Source organism: Perca fluviatilis, chromosome 14 (genome assembly GCF_010015445.1).
Source record: "Perca fluviatilis chromosome 14, GENO_Pfluv_1.0, whole genome shotgun sequence".
Taxonomy (NCBI): Eukaryota; Metazoa; Chordata; class Actinopteri; order Perciformes; family Percidae; genus Perca; species Perca fluviatilis.
This window is the reverse complement of record NC_053125.1, coordinates 19,151,904-19,173,639: the sequence shown is the minus strand read 5'-3', so window position 1 is coordinate 19,173,639 and position 21,736 is coordinate 19,151,904. Positions and strand designations below refer to the sequence as shown.

General features: G+C 41.6%; 1 protein-coding gene across 2 annotated transcripts in view; it reads left to right on the top strand.

Annotated features, from left to right (window-relative positions):
• Positions 1–18,608, top strand: part of gal3st3 (galactose-3-O-sulfotransferase 3) — a 30,760-nt gene extending 12,152 nt beyond the window's left edge. Inside the window, exons 2-4 of one of the 2 annotated variants that reach the window (XM_039823233.1) lie at positions 2,037–2,089; positions 11,699–11,801; positions 13,472–18,608. In XM_039823233.1, the coding sequence (XP_039679167.1) occupies positions 11,719–11,801; positions 13,472–14,816 (1,428 nt within the window). In that variant the 5' untranslated portion in view covers positions 2,037–2,089; positions 11,699–11,718 and the 3' untranslated portion in view covers positions 14,817–18,608. The remainder of the gene's footprint in view (positions 1–2,036; positions 2,090–11,698; positions 11,802–13,471) is intronic. The other variant, XM_039823232.1, reaches the window with a different exon arrangement.
• Positions 18,609–21,736: the final 3,128 nt, after the last annotated feature.

The following is a 21,736-nucleotide window of genomic DNA, read 5'->3' as shown; positions in this document are numbered from 1 at the left end:
TACTAATTACCACAGACCACCCTGTCTGTCCGTCCACCTCAGAAGCATTTGCAACTCACTAATGAAAGCCGACAAGCTTTTTATACAAGCTTGTACATTTTCCGCTGTGGTGCTGAGGAGTCTTTAATGTTCCGCCTGTCTCCAATCGTGACAGCGTCTTTGCTTAATTGCGGTGTGCATGCAGCTCTTTTGGTTTTCTGCTCTGGTTCTGGCAGAATCAAAGCTCTCCTGGTTGAGATACTCCCGGTGGGGGTCATGCAGGATTTCTTTTTTGGTAAGGGTGTACTGCTGAAAACATACAGTAAGTCTGAGAGAAGTTGGCGTGTTTAGATTCATAAATCATGCTCGTTTGTCATGCTGATGAAGTGAGGCCTTCTCTTTTATCTTTAGGGAGGAGGGTAAAAAACTGCAGCAGAATTAATTGTCATCCAATAAAAGCAGGAACGTGAAATAGGCTGTGGTCCAAACAAACCTGCTGGATTGCTCAGCTCCCTCGGCGCTGCGCTAGTAATTGGCGCCGAGCTTAAGCACAGAGCAGCGGCACAGGGGGCTTTGTGAAAAACCTACAATTACGTTTCTGTAACAGGAGCAACAAAGGCAACGTGTGTGCAACACCCTGGTTAGCTCAGCTGGTGTGAACTCTGCAGGTCGGAACAGTCAGACTGGCAGGAAGCTGTGATTTCGTCTACAGCAAGTGCTTTTCGTGCTTCGCCTCGGAACATCAAATTTATTTGGCGAGGAGGAAGCCTGCGTCTTATGTAAATTAACAGCTGAGTTGCAAAAGCACATTGAGTTCCCTGATGAGAATATAAATGCAGATAAATAAAGAGCAGGGAGTGATATTTTGAAAGAGTGCTTCCCCCTGAACATTCACACATCACCCTCTGCTGGATTTAACTGTACACATAAACACACACACACACACACACACACACACACACACACACACACACACACACACACACACACACACACACACCTCGCCCAAACCAAAGCAGTTTAAGAGTGCTTATGATCGAAATTGCTTTTTTATTTTTCACTGGCGATTGAGGCATTCTGTAGTCTCTCAGATGATCGACAAAGTGTAAAGGCCTGTCTGGAGAAAATTGTGGTCACTTCTGTTGCTTACAAATTATTAAGGTACTTCTATATGGAATTGATTTTCTCTTGCTGATAATAAAGCCTTCATCATTTCCACAACACAATATTGATTCCAGGTACTGCAAAGGTTAATGTAATTTTAACTATTGGATGGATTGGCATGAACATTCATGGTCCCCAGAGGATAAACCCTATGACCTTTGGTGATCCCCTGGTTTTTCCTCCTGCACCACCACGAAGTTGATATATACAATATTATTTTTTATTGAAATATCTCAACAACTAATGGGAAGATTTGCCGTGAAATTTTGTAGAAACAATTATGGTCCCTGTAAAACACCTTTTATAATATCCATCATCAGGTCAAAATTTGAGTTTGTTTAATATATGACCAAATACCTGCAAAACTGATGACATCCCCATCAGCCTCAGGTGTACTAGCAAATATTAGCATGCTAACAACATTGGAAATGTGTGCATGGAGGGGGTTAGACCTTATCACAAAAATGTTGTTGAGGCAAAACACAATACATCCCAGTGAAGGTATTAAGCTGTAGACTATGTGAAGTATGTTTATATGCAAGGAGAAAAAAACACACAAGATGTGCTTGTCATTTGACTTCGCAAAAGGTAACATTGGCCCGCAGATGTTTTCTGTCTCTCCCTGGATTTGGCTTAAGGCAGTTGCCGGTAACAAATGATCTAAAAGGCTTTTATCTATAAACACACTCAGGCCTCTTTCATTTTCTCTTTCCATGTTCTCTTGTTCTCTGCTTGTCTTTCGTTGGATCTCATCTTTATCTCTGTTCTCCCTCTCCTCCCCCGCTTTCCCCCTTTCATTCTCCTCTCACCCGGTCCTTCACTCGCCCCATTTTCTCCCTGTGTTCTCCCCCTCTCCGCCGCTCTCTGATCACTCTCTCTGGGGGGTCATTTAGGGCAAGATAAAGCCTGTATCTGTGGGTCCACAGGGAGCCTACCCTGGAGACAAGTAATGATCCAGACACACTCTCAGACACAGTCATGCACAAACACACACACACACACACATGCGAACATAGACAGCTGTGCACACGTACATTAACATACATGTTCAGTATAGACATACACTTGTTTGATTCTCTCTTTCTCTACATCTCTAACAGGTCCAGGAACAGGGTGGGGCAGATGTCTATAAAGCACCGTAGGGAAACTAGCCAGAGAGCCCTGACTACCTTTACTGTAAAGATAAAGGGTTGGAAGATAGAGTGATGGAGAGAGGAAAAGCCCAGTGGAGAGGAGGAGGAGGAGGTGGGGGAGTCAGTGAGGTGCACTTCAGATTAAAGTAATGAGGATTGTAGGGAGACTGCAGGGAGAGAGCGATAAGAGCAAGAGTCTTTGGGCGGGCGCAGACACAAGCTGTGATATTTTTCGTCTCAAGGCTCCCATAAAATAAGAAGCGTTTGATTCACACTGATGCGGCGCCATGTTCACCCGCTGCTCATATTGAGCTCCAACCTCCAAGTCATCAACTCGGCTTATCACACACCCAACTGCTTTTGGTTATAAATAACAACAAATTGCACCATGTAACATTTTAATATAACATAACAGTATGTAACATAAATTCATGTTGTGGTTTAAATGAAAATAAGCATCTTACAGAGTTTGGAAGCACATTGAATGCTAATGACATTATTTTTGGGGTTCACTGCTCAAAAAGGCAAAGAGAAGGATTAGAAGTAAATTACAGTAAATCAATGTGGTGATTTCACTAAACCATAGCTGTCATTTTAAATAAATATATAATTACAGAATACTGGGGAGGAAAGTAAGGATCCAGGAAGTCCGTTTTGAGTAGATTCAATAGTTTGAGGCACAGGACTCTAGACATGAAGTTATCACGGCAGCAATCATTTAGTCAAAATGACCAGGATCTGACAACCTCATAAAAAAGTCTTAAGTATTCTATAAGTATTTATATATCATGAAATATTTGTGACTCACCAGCCTTCTTCAAACCTGTGAGAAGAGCACAGACAAAACACAAATATAACAGTGTGTTCATGTAGGACTCCAATAGACTATTTGTAACTGTCATACACTCATCTCTGCAGCTTATATAGAATTGTTTTACGCTGCTAGGAACCTCTGTCTTGTTGGCTGTGGATGACATGACTTCCCAATATTGCCTTCATGTACCCGTCTAACCCCTAGTATGAAAAAATGTCTCTGCTCTTGGGGATCTCTGGCTTCACCAAATGGCATAAAGTGGAAGGGTGGAGCAGCGAAGCGCCAGGCGAGGAGGCACTGTGAAAAAATAATTTCAATCCTTATATCTCAGATTGATTTTGAGGATTTCAGAGATAAAGCCTCAGACGTAAGCAAACAGCCTTCCTGGAAAATGAACAGATTTCTTAGATCGCCCAGAACGGCCCCTCAAGGATTTCTTAGAACTTAAAACCACGCTTTTTCTTCCCCCTCCCCCCGCACACCCCTCATGATTTATACAGTAGCTCTCCACAGTGTGTTTCATGGTAGCACTTCCCTGTCCTACTCTTGAGCAAATCCTCAAATCATTATAAACATAAAGTCTTTGTCCTTGAGCTGTACCACAGTGACAGCTGCAGATGTTACATTTCTGTATTGGACTGCAGCTGTTACCGGCACAGCCTCCACTCGACCGCCTGTCCAGTTGTTGTTGTTTTTTTGTGTTTTTTTCTCCAACAAGGTCACCTCGTGAAATTCTACACCTTTAAAATAAAGTCAAGCCCGAGTCACTGCACCTTGTAAATAGTAATAATCAGATGTGATACCCATTGATCCCTGCGGGGTGGAAAATTTGCAGGGCTGCACCTCAGGGTCAGCAGCCCTCAAGCTGAGAGGGATCCAGTGTCTCGCTCAAGGACTTTTTAGCAGGAGGAGTGCGCAGTGGCTACTACAGGGGCTTTACAACTTACCTCTAACTTTACTGCATACAGCCATGCAGGTACCTTTGGCAGAAAAGTCACATTACCTTTTCATTTGGATTCATCCACTATCATGTGGAATATTGTGCCGTCCCGGGAGCGTGGGAGTAGTAGAAGAGATATGGATTGGATTGGATTTTGGGGTGCACTCATTTTTTATGGAAATACACATGTTGAATGTTTTGAATTTTTTGAGTAGGGCACTCTGGCAATTTGATACGTCAAAGGTGATTTACTAGTCACAGGGAGTACTTAGCCCGTGAAAACAGTTGTGTAATGTCTTCTGTGGCTCTGGAGTAGCTTTGTAAAGGTTGGGAAAATGAGTCAAGCCACATGAATGCAGCATAAGGAATGATGCTATCAAGTTGCATTATGGGAAGTGAAGGATCCAGGGCATTTGGAACTTGACTAAATAAAAGTCAGGATATCTCGCCCTCTGCTGCACCAATTTTGACCATTCAAATGTAATATAATGTCACAAATAACCCTCAATAGTAATATTTCAATGCTTAACCTACATTAAATTGGGGTGGTGCAGGTGAGATCTCAAAGCCTCACCACAATACCAAACCCATCTGCATGGCTTGATACTACCACAGTTAGCACTAGTATGTAGTATGTGTGACCATTTAACCTATGCTTGTCACTGTTACAGCAGCTCTCATTACTGTAAAATTGGAAATAGAGCTTTACTGTAAATGCCGTTGTCTTACAGCTCGTTAGCCCAGGATCACTTGCTCGCTAGTAAAACATAAACTAGCATCTTCCACAATGCTGTTGAAGGGCAGCACTAATGCTAATGTAACCCTCAGGTCTTAGTGTTTGTGTGTGTGTGTGTGTGTGTGTGTGTGTGTGTGTGTGTGTGTGTGTGTGTGTGTGTGTGTGTGTGGCTGTGTGTGTGTGTGGGTGGGGGGTGTGTGTGTGTTTGTTTTGTTTGTGTTTTTGTTTTTGTTTTTTTTTTTGTTTGTGTGGGGACGGACACGTTTTTTTTTTTTTTTTGGGGGCAACCCCCCCCCTTCTTTTGGCTGCTTTTCCCTCTCTTCCTTGTGGCTGGTCCCTGAACAGCTGTGCGTGTGTATGTTTAAGAGGGAAAAGGGGGGAAAACCTAACATGTGTACATAAGCTATCATTTGTCATGACTTGATATGTTGGTTGGTTTGGATGCACAAAGACACATACCATATGATAACAAAGTAGGAATTATAGACTCACTTTGAAGAAAAAAACATGGTAGCATAAAGTCTAAAATGAATTAGTCCCGATCCCTTCCTCTCTAGTGTGTGTGTGTGTGTGTGTGTGTGTGTTATTTTTGTGAAACCTCTGAGATCATTTGAGGTATAAAAGTCCCTCAGGAGAGGTCAAAGGTTATCATATGAGATCAGTACAGACGACAAGATCATAGAGCGAAGCAGCTGCTGTTGCCCCGGAGGACTGAGCATGAAGCTACCTTCATACGCTCATTTGGTTCAGCTGTGTGTGTGTGTGTGTGTGTGTGTGTGTGTGTGTGTGTGTGTGTGTGTGTGTGTGTGTGGGGGTAGGGGGAGTGTGTGTGTGTGTGCGCGTATTGTGTGTATTACATGCCTTTGAATTGTAATTCTCTATATGATTGTCTTGCTGCTGTATTTCTGCACAGCCACTGTGACACTCACTGACACTCACCCAGAGCTCAAACTCAACAGAAGTCTAAACTCTTTCAAAACTTCTTCCATTGATTCATAACAGCTGCCATGGAGATACAACATTTTAACATAGCAGCAGCAGCAGCAGCAGCCTCTGGGAGAGATGGAGGCAAACTGACAAAAAGATAGAAGGGCAGAAGGAAAATAACTGCAAAGGAAATAAAGTTTGAATCACCTGCGGCAAACATTTAAACAGATGTGAGAATAATTCCTTCACACACCTCCATCTGAAGTCACATTGTGTTTGTAAGCAGGCATAGCCACAGACTAACAAAATAACTGCCACACAAAAAAATAGATCCAGTGCTCTGAAATAAACTCAAAACCAAAATGTCAATTATTCATGTATAAGAATGCAAACTCCAACTGAAATAAACTGCCAAGTTATTGGCAAACACTATGTCATATGTGATATGTGAACTGTCTGTTCATAAATATATTTATTATACCATGGTGAAAATGAGTTTGTAATTAGCTCAGTCTTAAATAGAGCATTACTGATAAAGTTGGCAAGCGCCAATATTATCAGTTGATATTGGCTTATCACAGATACAAATAAATGAATTGCAGCACATACATGTTTCATAGGCTGCATGTCTCACCCAGTTCCATTCAATTCAATTCAATTCAATTGTATTTATAGTATCAAATCATAACAAGAGTTATGACAAGAGCATCTCAAGACACTTATACTCACTATAATTTACAAAGACCCAACAATTCCAGTAATTCCCCTAAGAGCAAGCATTTAGTGCGACAGTGGCGAGAAAAAACTCCCTCTCAGGAAGAAACCTCGGTGGTGAGAAAAACATAGAAGGGCACAGCAGAGCATAGCAGGGCGTAGCAGGATGTAGCAGGGCGTAGCAAGACGCAGCAGGACGTAGCAGGGCACAGCAGGACATAGCAGGACATAGCAGGGCACTAGAGAGCATAGCAGGATGTAACAGGGCATAGCAGGGCACGGAGCAGGACCACCGGGACAGCTGCAACCATGATTTAAGTGCCACCCTAATCCAAGGAAACATGCTGGGCGAAAAAAACATAAGGACTCCGGGGAATAAGCTCCCCAGAGATAGGTTAGTAACAAGCATTTCTGGGACAAGGATGCACACAAATGGAAAGAAAGAAGAGAGAGAAGCTCAGTGTGTCAAAAGAAGTCCCCCAGCAGTCTAAAACTATAACAGCATAATTAAGAGAGACAGGGTAAGGAGAGGAGCTAGAACTCTCCCCTGCCGGATCGGGCTGTACTGGCCTGCCTCTGCCCTGCCTCCCTCTACAGTTATCACCGGCAGTTCAGTGTGGCCGCTGGCTCGCGCAATCTCTTTTTCTCTGTCTTTTAAAAAGAAAAGTCAGGACACCGACAGCAAAGCCTAAATTTACTTTTAATGTTATCCAACAAAGATAAACTTTCTCGCCTCGTCCTAAAATGGTCATAAATCGATATGAGAGTACTTCCTTGTTTTATGAATGAAGCGTTCGGAAAGTTGAAGCAGTCGTGCTGTGTGTGTGTGTGTTTGACCAATCAGCAACAGTCATCCCTGCAAACCCCACGCCGAAGGTTCCTTTACTTTCAGAAAGTACTTCCTCCGACCAGGGGCTATTAGACCCTTGTCCCCAACGAGTTCCTCCGAAAATTCCTTGTTCTGGGGGAAAGTTCCTGCAGTTGAAACGCGGCTTATGTTGCTAACCATATGGGAACGACTAACGTTTGTCCCTCTAACCTTTTACCTCTGAGTACAAAACATTTAAGAATTAACCAGCAAATGCTCTTATTTAAAATCTTTGGCGAGTGACTGCAATGTAAAATGGATAATCCACTCTGAGATCCGTGTTAAAGGATTAGTTCTTTACCTTCACGTGATGTGTTGCAATCCTTTGCAACACACGCGTCCGTGTGGATTATCCCTCATTTAATCGTTAAATCAATACACAAATAAGATAAGGTATCATTTCGCCTGTCTATCTCCTTTGTCTAAATCATTGTCCGATACCAAAGGGATCAGGTGTCCTCTCACTGTGCTTTCATATCTGCAGCGATCGTAAGAGAAACCTAATCAGACCTCTTTAATTAAAGAGGCCAGAGTGTTGGTGGGGAAGAGGAGGAGGTGAAGGGAGGAGAAGATGGCAGCAGATGAGGTTGGATGAAGGGGAGAGGCTGAGTCTGCCTGCTGAAAGCCACTTAAATCCCTTTCTTATTAACTCCCTGTGACACATGATCTACCTCCATCCCCTCGCGCACACACACACACACACACACAATCACACACACACACACACACACACACACACACACACACACACACACACACACACAATCACACACACACACACACATACACACACACAAACACACACACACACACACACACACGGCTACGAACCAGCTCCTCTTACCACAAGAAACAGCCCCCTGCATCTCTGCTGCATGGCTGCCTCCCACCACTCTCTGAATCAGAATCAGGATGAATCAGTCTCTGTGCTTCATTTCATTAATGCTTCACTCAAGACAGGTATTAGGGTGACATTTTCCTATGCAGATGGGACCAAACCTCGAGCCGAAGAGGCCGGTGTAACTAGACGTAATTGACCAGCTTGGAAAATGTGGCATTTCTGAGGATAGTAATGAAATGTCCATCCTGTTCCACTTCATGCAAGTGGTTTAAAGGAATGTACTATAAGGGGAAAAAACTTGTATTACAATTTCTTTTCTCTTTTTTTTTTTATAGTTTTAGACATCATATCTATAGGTTATAACAACATTGTACTCACCAAAAATAATAATAATTTGGAGGACTTGTTCAATAGTTGATTAAGTCAGATTATCTGAGGCGCTTATTAAATCAAAAGGAAGAGCCTTCATGCTCCTTCATTGCACAGGAAAAGTATAGAAAATGTTTTGCATGGTATTTGACACGTTTCTTTGTCATTTTTACAATATTACATATTTAGATGTTGAAACACACATGCTTTGTTTGTGACAACTGTTTTTGCAGGACATGTTTATTTGCCACAAACAGCCAATGTCCTACAGCTTTCATTGCACACAGATTTGTGCCATCTCGAGTGAATTTCCCTTTTGTTTGAACACATTGATGAAAAACTCAGATTCACTTCAGTCTGAACACACTTTATAAATTCCAAACTGCTGCCCCATCCCCTGCTAAATACAAAGGGATCTGACAATAAAGTTGCTGAGGTGAAATGTTTTTCAGAGAGTATGTCCTAGCAGAGACTTTAATCTCCTCCTGTCTGTGTCAGCTGATTAACAATAAGAGAGAATGATGTGACGAGGTCACAGATATGAAAACACTCGACGGTGGAAAGGAAATAAAACAAACCGTGGCAGACCCACATTAAAATGTCATGTTTAATGCGATGGATTATCCAGCTCAGGCAATGTTCAAGTCACTGGAGGTTATTGTTCATGCTTTACAAGATATAATGACGAGGGAGAAAAACACGAATATCTCCAACTACTCAGGCTGCGTTTGGACAAACAACTTAAAGGGGACAGGAAACATGTTTTTAAAAAGGACATTGTATTTATTAAAGAGTACAAAAGGAGCCTTTTTCAAGCGCTGTGAGTTGTTTTGTGCTGAGTCTTGCCAGAACTGTCTCTAAAAGTACTTGAGGCAGAAAACTATTTTGGCATGCTAAATGGAAAAAATAAACATTGGTAGAAGACGAAACCGTTATTTTTTCTTTTCTCAAAGAAAAGCTTAACTCCAAGTCTTCCAGAAGACCGCTGCTCCCAGCAGCAGCAGCAGCCATAAGCCCGCCCACCGATTCTATACACGATGTGATTGGCCTGACCAGAGTTTGGTTTTTCCAGTTCGCAAGCCAACGGAGAGTGCCTAGACCCCCCTGGCTGCAAATTTGCTGCGTCTAGATTTCTAGGCTTGGGTGAACTACCACACATCACTGAAATTAGTTTGAAATAGGATGGACAATTGGTTGTATTGCCTCCTGGATCTGGATTTCCTGTTTCTTGTGCCAATGTCTTGTCACTGGTGTTTCCAGTTTCCTAACGGTTATGAAGCAAATTAAGGATTTAAGAATACTTAAAGGATTAAATCAATTGTTATTTTCCTAATGATTGACTAATGGTTTAAGCTATTTAACAAGCAAAAATACCCCAAAACCTCTAGTTTCAGCATCATCGTTTTAAGTATTTGCCCTTCCAGAGTCTTTGCATCCCTCAGTCTTTCATCAATGTGGACAATATCAACTCAACTGACTTTTGTTGAAAAAAGAAATGTAAAAAAACAAGAAAGAAAAAAGAAATTATAAACTGCAGTTGGGTTCAGATTATTGGGCCAGAGGACATGCTGTGTTGACATCATCAAAAGATTAACTTGCCAAAAAAACAACCAAATTGTGTCTACGACAAGCTGTGCAATTAGTGTGAGAGCATTAATGCCTGTTTAGTAGACTAGGCTTAGTGGTTTTGTGTGTGCCTGCACATGTGTGTGTGTCTTTACGCACATTCTTGCTGAGCCTAACCACCGAAGCAGCACAATACCAGCTGTTTGAGCATTTTAGAATTGAAAATAAATGCGTTTTCACGTTTCTCTCTTTATGATCCTTTTAAGAGAAAGGTCAGCTGTCAGTTTTTCCCTCTATGCTTAATTAGGCTACTATTTGGGAAAACATATCTTGATTTTACTTATGAACCTGCAGGGGATCACATTTCTCCACCACAGTTGTTTAATTTGCACATAAAATAATGTCCTATCTCATGCCTATGAGCTTTGTATTTCACACAGCAGGGTGACTCAGTGTTGTATGTTAGTTTTTTTGACAGTTAGTTTAGAATTAAAATAAATGAAATGAGGTTTTGGCCAACTATTTAGATAATTGATGAATAATTCAAGTCATCAAGCAAAATATGTCAAACATTTGCTGGTTCCAGCTTCTCAAATGTGATGATTTGCTGTTTTTTTTCTGTGTTATATCATTGTGAATTTAACTTTTTACTTAATTATATGTTTACCGTGAAAAATATACCATTCTGTTTGGTTTTAAGCAGGTTGCATATATCTAAATAAACAAACACAGTATGTTTGGCCAGATTTAACACTTGTTTTACCCCTATACCAAAATCCCTGTCTGTGCAGCAAAGTGGGTGGCAGTAATACTGCCATGGTCAGTCATTTCTCCCAGGGGCCAGCCATGTCTAAAATTGATGCAGTCATGCTTCTCCACCATGATTCGGATAAAAGCATCCACCAAATGCCGTATGCAGTGTGAAAAGCCGTTGCTTTGAGTAATGTGAGCTGGCTTTCGCGACTGTTGGCATGTGTATATATGCTAGAAGGACAGTGTAATCAAGGAGAGAGACGTCGGCCATTGTCATGCGAGTGAGATGCCGCCGAGAGAGGCTTGGACTCCTTCCCAGGCTCCATTGCTGTCGTGGCGTTTTGGCGGGTCAAGTGACACGGGGAGTTTCTGCCACAGAGCACTCTCACTGTGAAGTGCTGTTAGTTTTTTACATATGCATGTCTCTCATAACTGACGGGACCTAATGTACTGAGCCAGCTGTATACGGTTTTAGCCCAGAGAATATAAAAGGGCATAACAGTGAGTGTCACTATTACAGCTGTGGAAGGTAATGAAGGTATCACTCACCATATAATTACAGAGTGACAAAAGCCAAGCCTCAATACCTTCGGCCGACATTGTTTGTTCAGTAAATCCTCCTCACCGTGTTCATCTCTTCCTCTTGTTCGCTCTCTCTCTTCCCCTTTCTTCCTGTCCTTTCACTCCTCATTTCTGCTTCCTTTCATCTTTTCTCTATCTGAACCCTCCTCGCGTTTTCTCCTGTTTTCCCCGTCGTTCTCCTTCCGCCTCCATCCTCTTTTCGCTTTCTCATTACACCTCCACCTGCCCTTGTTCTCGCGCTGCCCTACTCTACATTTACTTATGTTCTCCATTCGCCTCACTCTCGCTCTTCTTCTTCTCTACCTCCGGCAGTCCCAGTGAAGCAGAGAGAGATGTCGCAGAAGAAGATATTCCTGGTCTTTGTCGCCATCAGTACTGTCAGTCTTCTGCTGCACCATGGGGGCCACTTGAGCTGGTAAGTGATTGAAACACGCCCACACGTATGCAAACACTTACATTACATACACTCTATCTCTCTGTAAGTTCATATGGTGCTAATTACTATGAAGATACCGGCCTTTTTCTTTTCAAGTCAAATTAATAGCAGGACTGGCTTATTATCATACTGAAATATGGAGACTTTGAGCTGCCACAATGGTCTAGGGACCAATTATAAAAGAAAAGGGATCGTAGGTCTTTGACAGCCCTGTATTCTGTTCTCGTACCCTTTTTAACTTAACGTTTTGCTCATAATACCTTTTCCACATTCCTGTCTTTACTGTTTTCATTATTGCTCTGCCATTCGTTTCTCTACTTTTCAAACTTTGTTTCCACACCTTTTAGATAACTGAGTCTCTATTTCAGTCTGCAGTGAATACTCCCCGCTGTAATACTGCAGAGTATTCAGTATGTGTGTACCCAAATACATACAGTACAGGCCAAAAGTTTGGACACACCTCATTCAATGCGTTTCCTTTTTATTTTCATGACTATTTACGTTGTAGATTCTCACTGAAGGCATCAAAACTATGAATGAACACATATGGAATTATGTACTTAATAAAAAAAGTGTGAAATAACTGAAAACATGTCTTATATTTTAGATTCTTCAAAGTAGTCACCCTTTGCTTTTTTATTAATAAGGGAAAAAATTCCACTAATTAACCCTGACAAAGCACACCTGTGAAGTGAAAACCATTTCAGGTGACTACCTCATGAAGCTCATTGAGAGAACACCAAGGGTTTGCAGAGTTATCAAAAAAAGCAAAGGGTGGCTACTTTGAAGAATCTAAAATATAAGACATGTTTTCAGTTATTTCACACTTTTTTGTTAAGTACATAATTTAATATGTGTTCATTCATAGTTGTGATGCCTTCAGTGAGAATCTACAATGTAAATAGTCATGACAATAAAGAAACACATTGAATGAGAAGGTGTGTCCAAACTTTTGGCCTGTACTGTACTGTGATTGGACTTTTCTGTGATTTTATATTAAGCTCTTTTGCGATGGTAAAAGTGTATCATGAATAATCATCCTAATTTGAATTTGGCTACACTGATGCATGTTAGGTCCCATTGTGAGTTGTCATACATTTTGAAGATCACATTCCCTTTTATTAGTATGTAGTAGAGCTGGGACATATGGCTGGAATCATCACAATAATTAGAATTTTTTCCAATAACAATACATACACTTTCAAAATTAGGAATGGAATTGAATCACATTATTATAATATAAATATATATAAATATAAAATTATAATATAAGATTAGATAATGAAATTGATGTAGTGCATCCGACAAAACTCCTATCATCACACTATGATTCCAAAGAAAGTCAAAATATGATATTGATTATCACCCAGCCATGGTATGTAGTACAAACAGTTCATACACACCTAACAACTTGCACTCTCTGTTTCACTCTTATCCCACGTCTCCTCTCTTTTCTCTGTCTCCTCTCATTTCAATTCCCCACATGTTCACCGATTTGTACTTGACTTTTATACCTCTGTCCTGTCCTACACCTCAGTCTGTCTGCAATTATGTCTTTAATGTCACCTAATTATTTGGAGTAGCTGCTTCTTCTTTCTGGGGCTAATGGAGCTTCAAATAATTTTTACACTTTATTTTTCTTTCTCCAGGACCATAGAGGCATTTCACCTCGGTTGCCCTGCCCTCCGTTCCCACCCTGCCCCGGGCCTCAAACCTAAGCACACCAATGTGGCCTTCCTCAAGACCCACAAAACGGCCAGCACCACCATGCAGAACCTGCTCTTCCGCTTCGCAGAGCGCAACAACCTCACGGTGGCGTTGCCCGTGCAGGCCTGCAGCCACCAATTCTGCTACCCACGCTCCTTCACCTCTCACTTTGTCCACCCACACACGCTGCCGCCGAACATCATCACCAGCCACATGCGCTTCAACAAGGCAGAGCTGCTGCGCCTGATGCCCAATGACACAATGTATATCACAATCCTGAGAGAGCCAGGCTCAATGTTTGAATCCTTGTTCAGTTACTACAACCAATACTGTCAGAGTTTTAAGAGGGTCCCCAATGGCTCATTGGAGGCTTTTTTACAGGAGCCCTGGCGCTACTACCGACCAGATGAGAAGGACTCCATGTATGCACGCAACACCTTGACCTTCGACCTGGGCGGAGACAAGGATCGCCCAGCAACAGATGTGGTGTATGCACGGGCCTTTCTGGCTGAGGTGGAGCGAGTTTTCTCCCTGGTGATGATTGCTGAGTACTTTGATGAGTCGTTGGTTCTCCTTCGCCATCTCCTCTCTTGGGACCTGGAGGACATTCTGTACGTTAAACTCAACATGCGGACACCAAGCTCAAAGCGAAGCCTGACGCCAGGGCTCCCTTCGAAGATCCGAGCCTGGAATTCCTTAGACGCACGTCTCTACGACCACTTTAATGCCTCCTTGTGGCGCCAGCTGTCAGCTCTGGGTCCAGCCTGTGTGGCGAGAGAGGTGCGACTCCTTCGGCGAGCCCAGGAGAGGTTAATGAGGAGCTGCTTCGGTGGGCGGATGCCGCTTCTCCGATCAGCCGCGCAGATCAAAAACAAGGATCTCCGCCCGTGGCAGCCTAGTGGAAAAGTTGACATTGTGGGCTACGACCTCCCGGTAAATCTCAGCCGTGGGTTCTCGAGCCAGGCCCAGGAGCTCTGCCTCAAGCTCATCATGCCAGAGGTCCAGTACACACGGGTGCTCCTACGTTCCCAATCACTGCGCTACCGCCGTGGCTACCAGCTCCGACCTCCACAGCAGACACATCCCCTCCAGCAGCCCATACGCACAGTCCTCCCTCGGCATCCTCAAGTGCAGCGCAGCCAACCACCCCCTGTAGCCCCAGGCCCTGCATCAGGGACGGGGTCCACCTCCACCGCCACCTCGAAGCCTGCTGCAGGAACTCAAGGTCGGACCACAAAGTTAAGGCCTAAATCCTCACAGACCCAGGCCTCACTGACTAAAAAGTAGAGACTGAAATATAACATACTGCATTGTCCTACCCATCTTGACCCTTGAGACAATGGTGCTTGGTTGGTAGGGGTGTTGGAAACAAGGGCGTCTTTGGGAAAAAGTCTGGGTTGTTCTTGAATCAATGTCTGTCCTGTCCCTTCCAGACAGAGTTTGGGATAAAAAAAAATGAGGGAAAAAGGAGGGAAAGGGGGTAAGACATAATCTGGACTTGAACTTGAATCTCTCCCCTCTCTGGTCTGTAAAACCCGCCCGACAACAGCGGATGGTAGAAGGTTTTAGGTGAAAGTGGTTCTTTGAGGCAAATCCGTTATGTGCGATGGGGACTCAATAGGGAAGTGGGGACATCGGGCCTATTATGAGGCACAGAGTAGGCATTGTGTGTATCACACTGGTATAGTATCATGTTACTTGCTTTCATTCTCTGTTTCTCGAGCTCTCTCTCTCCCAAACATATGCCACTTAAACTCCTTGAGAGAGACATAATGACATAAAGGGATCAGCTGTCAGGCGTCCAAAGAGCCTCCTAAGAGCCAGACAGACACTGAGATCACCTCCAAGCATTAATACAACAGCACAATCAAGACTCTTCTCCTCGTCTTCTTCGCTTACAAACTCTAGAGCCTAAAGCAATGTAGGGAGGGAGGTTAAAAAGCCAGATAGACAGATAAAGAGAAAGACCGTATACAGAGGGTAAGCCTAAAGACTGGATGCTCAGTTTGGCCACCCATTATCGCTATGACTCACACAGAGACTGAACACACACACCAAGCCTGTGTCTCTTCAGCTTTCAACCTCTCTGGCCCTGTATCCTTCTCTCCATCCTCCATCCCCTCATCCCTGCTGCTACCCTCTAGTTAGGCTCTCAATCCAGAGAGTCCACTGACATCTTGTTTTCTTCAATTCCGGTTTACCTCTGATTGCAGTCCCCCTCATACCATCATCGAGTTTCTAGGTTTCTGAATGGGGGGTTTTGTTTTTAATCTTGGCCGATATTGCAATAAGATCTCCAGGCCTAAGTTCTATTTGAAAGGCATGGATTTAATAGCCTACCAGTAACTTCACTCCGCAGACACTTGCACAAACAAAAACGTAAAACAACTTGACAGGACAAAGACTTGAGGCCTGTGGGTCGCAGTGTTTGAATATTTAATCGTCTTCTCTCACGGCCCTCCTATGGCCCATGTTCTTGGGTTACCCGGCCGTACATTTTCATTAAGAGTAAGGACCAGGCGAAAGCTGCTCATTCTGAACTTGGAAAAACAGAAGGACAAAGCCAGAGATGTAGGATGCTTAAAGCCTGGTAAGACTGGTGGGCTGGCTGGTTTGGCTGGGATCCTAAAATGTCATCATTTTTCTCAGCGGTGATCCATTTTTAATGTATTCTGCTCATATTTAATGTGTCATTTATGTTCTTTTATTCCTCCAGTGATCAGCAGGACACTTATTAGTAACTGGAGGGCGGAGGAAGGATGTCTGAGTGTATTCTTGTGAGTGTGTGAGAGTGTGTGCGAGCTAGGAAGTGGTTCTCTCTGCTACATGTTGTATTTTTTTTCCCAAGGCCAGCCAAGTTGGCATGGCAACAAAAGGAAATATTGTGTGTGAGATTTATAAAAACAATGTATTATTTATTATCGGGATTTAAAGAGTCCCATTACTGTATTTCTAGATGTAATTTTTCATGAATCACTGGATAAAAACCTTCATATGTTCAGCATACCACTGCAAGCTACTGAGGTGGAACAAGGCATGTGGCAATGATATAAAAAAAAAATCATTCTATACATGTTTTACATAATACCAAACTACAAAGACCACTTCTGAAAACCGCACAGTGAAACAAGTGTAGTCACTGTAAAATTAATCTATGGCAGTGCTTAAGTGCTCAACCACACAAAGCTTTTGTGGTTGGAGTCTGTCGCGCTGTAGGTTACAATACTGAAAAACACACAAACCGCTGCTGCTCTGACAGGAGTAAAAAGTGGAGCGGGTGGAAAACAGGCCGAAGTAGAGGATAAACAGTTTTATGAAGTGGCTGTGAATATTTGAATTTAAAGTGTGCTTATCTGAACTTACCAGGGAAACCTCAGCTTTGAAAGCACGAGATGCACAGCAGTTTGTATTTATTTACAGCTTTTTGATATGTGTTCAGATATGCGTATTTTTTTCTTCTGGTAAATACACTGCAAAAACTCTCTTTAAAGGATGAGGCTGGAGTTTTTTTTTTTACATTTTTCCTTCTGTCAACAAATCCCACAAAAACACCAAAACCAACAATGCATAAGTCCGTCTGCCAATTTCCTTGAGCCTTTTTTAATAGCTTGAAGCATATTGGTTCCTGATGTAAATCTTTAAAAACAACTATATTTCACAAATGTGTGGTTTAACGTATTTAAAAAGGTTCAGTAATTCTCTGAAACAGCTGGGCACTGTAGTCTTTTGCAGCTGTTACTCAAACAGAAGAACTAGTGCATTTGTTATAGGGACTATTTTTAGCTGTGGATGAATATACATTTGATGCAATAGTGACTATTTCCAGCAACAGGAAGGTGTATATAGGATTAACTCAAAATAAACTACAGTGCCCCTGTTTGTCGTAATGATGAAACATGTCACCCAATGCACCAGTGTGATACATTGATGTGTTTTTAATAGTTTTATTTGGACCAATTCATTGTTTGTTTTGTCTTTTAATGCATTTGTTGACATAAGGTGAAATATAGAATATCACCAGCCTTATACATTGAATCTGTTTGCTGAAGATGCTGATCAACTATAAAACTATATTTTAATTAGTATAAATTCAGCTGCTACATGTAAAAACAAAAGCATTTTGGCTTTGAATGAAACTCCTGAATTGCCTCAACCTGCTGTAAAATACTGTAACACTCATTGAGCAATTATGTGGCCCCTTAAGTGTTTTTCTTTTCATATGATAATGTTTTCATGTATTTGATAAGCATAAGCATTGGCACAAAACCTGATTTTTAAGCTAAAGGTGGAGTTCAGGTACTGTCAGTAAATTCCTGTGGTAAAATAAAATGCCAGTCATTTGTAAAGTAATAAAGACAAATAAGCTAAAAAAGGACGGTCATAATGTGTATTTGAAAATACATTTCCTCCCATGTCTGTGTCTGACCAGGAGCCAGCTGAAGAATATGTTTCTTGAAACTGTTCATTTATGATCCATTTCTCTGTGTGTCTGTGAGTCTCGCTAAGTGCTGTTTTGATTGTACGAGTCGTTCGCCCGGCTGCTCTGCTTCTTGTGGGAGACTTTCAGTAATGGTTGTGCTGTCGTGTCTAAAGTGTCAGCTATTCTTTGAAAATGGCAGAGGGGCTCTGGAAAACAGAATGCTAAAATCTCATAATCTTCACATTAGCTGCCCCTTATTTGTTTTTTAGAGCGACATTGCAAAGATGTTTTTTTATTTTTGTTTTACAAAAAAAAAAAAAGAAACTTCTTTATTGTGGTGTCAGATATATATTTTTGGTCTCTGCTGAGCCTTTATGTTGCAGGGAAGTAAAAGAGAAACAGTTCATTGACGTTCTCTAAACGTATTTTCCTCCATTGCCTCTTTGATCTGCTCATCATTTATTTCCATCCTCTGTTTATGGACTTATCTGTGAACTGTGAAGAATGTTTTTCCTCCCATTTTGGTGATTGAGTGGAAAAGTTTAGGTGGGTGACGGGGCTCTGAACTAATGGCTAACGACAATCAGAGCTAGGGGCCCCAAAGCTTTGTAATGATGGACGGGGAACGTGGCGAATAAAGTTTGAATGATTTCAATTCATCAGTGAGTGGACATGTTTTTGTCTCTGCCATGTCTCTCTTCAATGCAGATTCATGCAGAAATGCACTGACTTGAATTATTTGTAATATTAAAGCAATGCACACACACACACATACGCACGCACACCACACACACACACACACACACACACACACACACACACACACACTGACAGTTGCTCAATTAAGATTCTGATTCTAAATGGTTTCTATTTCCCTGAAGACCAAAACCAGACTTTTCAGCCTGCAATCAGTCGTTTGAAATTACCTCTATCCAGCACGCCTGCCTAAATGAATGAACAAATTGCTTCTCACAGGGACTAAAACAAAATGCAAAGCAGTGTGTTTGATATGGCTGTGATTGAAGCAATCATGATGCTGTGCCCCCCTCTTTCTATCTGTCATTATGGCCTGCTGTTGCCATGGCGGCACCTGCTGAGTGGTGGCCCTCCGGACCGGCTGCCTCTGCACCTTTCTGTTTTTCCTCTCACATCGCTGCTGCCTTTCTTCATTCTTTTTTTTTTTTTTAATATAATTATAGTTCTAATCATAAGCATCTTTATACTAATTGTAGTAATTAATAATTACATATAGACCACAGAATAAAATGTCAAAAAGAGAAAGAAAAGATGCTTTAAGTTTCATTCACGCCTTTTTCTCTTTTACGTTCTCCTGAAACATACTTACTGTATGCATCTGCGAGTCTGGTGCTGTGCAGAAATACTCTCAACAGCACTACATGGCAGGGTGACAAATACTAAACAACAATGTAGAGAAAATAAAAAAATTAATAAATAAAAAAATCTCTAACATGTGAACTTCACATAATAATATATCTAAATGCCTGTACTTATTTAATATTTTATTAACCATTAGTTATTGACCTTATAGCCCCGTTGGTATAGCAATGTAGGTCTGTCGGTTGTTTCGCCACTTTGGTCCAGACGGAAATATCTTAATAAATATTGGATGGATTGCCGTGACATTTAGTTCACACCTTCAGGCCCCCCTCAGAATGAATTGTAATCACTTTGGTCAAATATATATAACTAATCACATTCCCACCCGCTTCAGTTGTTCTTTGTCCTAACTGGCAAATGTTAGCATGCCAACGAGCTAAACATAGATGGAGTACATGGTAAACATCATTCCTGCTAAGTTAGCGGTGTTATTTGAGCATGTAAGCCTAGTGATTAGCCTCACAGAGGCTAAACCCTAATTAAATCCCCATTTGTTAATACAACAAAACTTATTTTCACACCAACATGACAAACTCTGCCTATTATACAAATATAGCAAAACATTAAGTATTCATTTAGTGTGTAAATGAGTGTGTAACACTGGTAAGATTTGTCACGTGGACACTTGCAAGTTGCAGTCCATCCTGTATTACATAAATGTAGCATGAGAGCAAAAGTAAACCCTCACTACACAGAAAACCGCTAACAAGAATGTCAGAGAAAATAAAAGGGTGGACAACAAAATGGCCATTCATTCTGGATATCAGGCTACATGCACGCACAGGATCACATTTACCTCCTTAATAAGACACAGAAACAGCTGTGTACTGTGCATCATGTGCTCAAACACATTAAATCTCTTGTTAATGTATAAATAGGCTCTTTACACATGCACATATAGGGCCTCTCAGACACAAACAAATTCCCTCACGATGCAAAACCAAAATGAGACCTCAAACACAAACAATGCAACAAACACACCACTACAATAGATTTAATTAATTCTACATAACTATGTATTTATGTGTTGTGCACATGCTGTTCTGTGTAGCAATTTATAGGATTATTCATTTTGAAAGTGCACAAGTGGCACAGAATTGCCATAGCTTAGCTCAAGTGTTTAGCCATGATTGGGCCTAAAATGTCAAGCACCTTTTCATCATCATGGAAAAAGTGCATTTCAAGGCTTTATGTATTCCAGCTCTGCGACTCAAGTTGCTGTAATCACAGGAAAAAATGGCACGGCACTGGGGTTAAATATGTTTACTCTTGAACACCATTACCTGAAATGTGCTTTTTCAACTGCTCTGTGGTGAAGAGCAATCTGTGAACTCGAGACATGGACTTGAGCGCTCTAAAAGTTGACTCACTTGAGACTTGACCATCTAAAAATGACATCTAAGTTGAGAGGAAATGTCTCATTCAGAGACCTCATCTTGGTTTTGCTTATGAAGAATAGTGACTTGACTTTGACTTGTGACTAATCGAGATTTAAGACGAACATGTCATATTACTTGAGACTTATATTTAACATGCAGAGCTGTATACCTGAGACTTGGGTCTAATTAAATCATAAAAAGGAGAATTTGAAGACTTGATTCTCTAATGACTTGATTTGACTTGAGAGCAAAACCTCACATCTAAAGGACTTGCATCTTCACATGCAGTTTTCTCATGAAGATGAGTAACTTCACTCAGACTTGCCCTTATTAATGACATGACTTGGGACTTGCTCTGATAGACCTGAGATGGACTGTACAATTGCAGATTTGAGACTCTGGCAAAACTGACTTGACCCTACAAGTGTCATTCAGAAACCTGAAAGTCTTGCATCTTGGCTTTGCAAACAAAAAAAAAGAATAGTGACTTCACTTAGACCTGCCCTTAATAACTTGACTTGAGATGGACTTCAGGGACTTGAAACTTGTACCAAAGAAGCAAAGCTTCTGTAGACGTGGAACTTAGGTGATTCAAATTGATTCAAATACTAGGACTTAAAAACTTGACTTTCTGAAGACTTCAAAGACCTGAAATACTTGCATCTTAATTTTGCCTTTGTAGATTAGTGACTTGACTTGATGTTCTGACAGACCTGAGATGGCCCTGTATCAAGTGACTTATCAAACAGGCAGAGCTGTAGACTTGAGACTTGGCCTTAAATCACAAAAAGAAGGACTACCTAAAGATTTGGATCTCCATCAGAGACGGACATGAGAACAAGAACATTGAAGTCTAATTTTGAAACCTGAACAACTGAATCTTGACTTTGCTTATGAGGACTTGTGATTTGATTTGATTTGGACCTTCCCTTAATGACTTCCTCTGATAAACGTAAGATGGACTTGTCAAGAAGAACTTTTGAGACTTTTTGAGACAAGTTCATATCAGA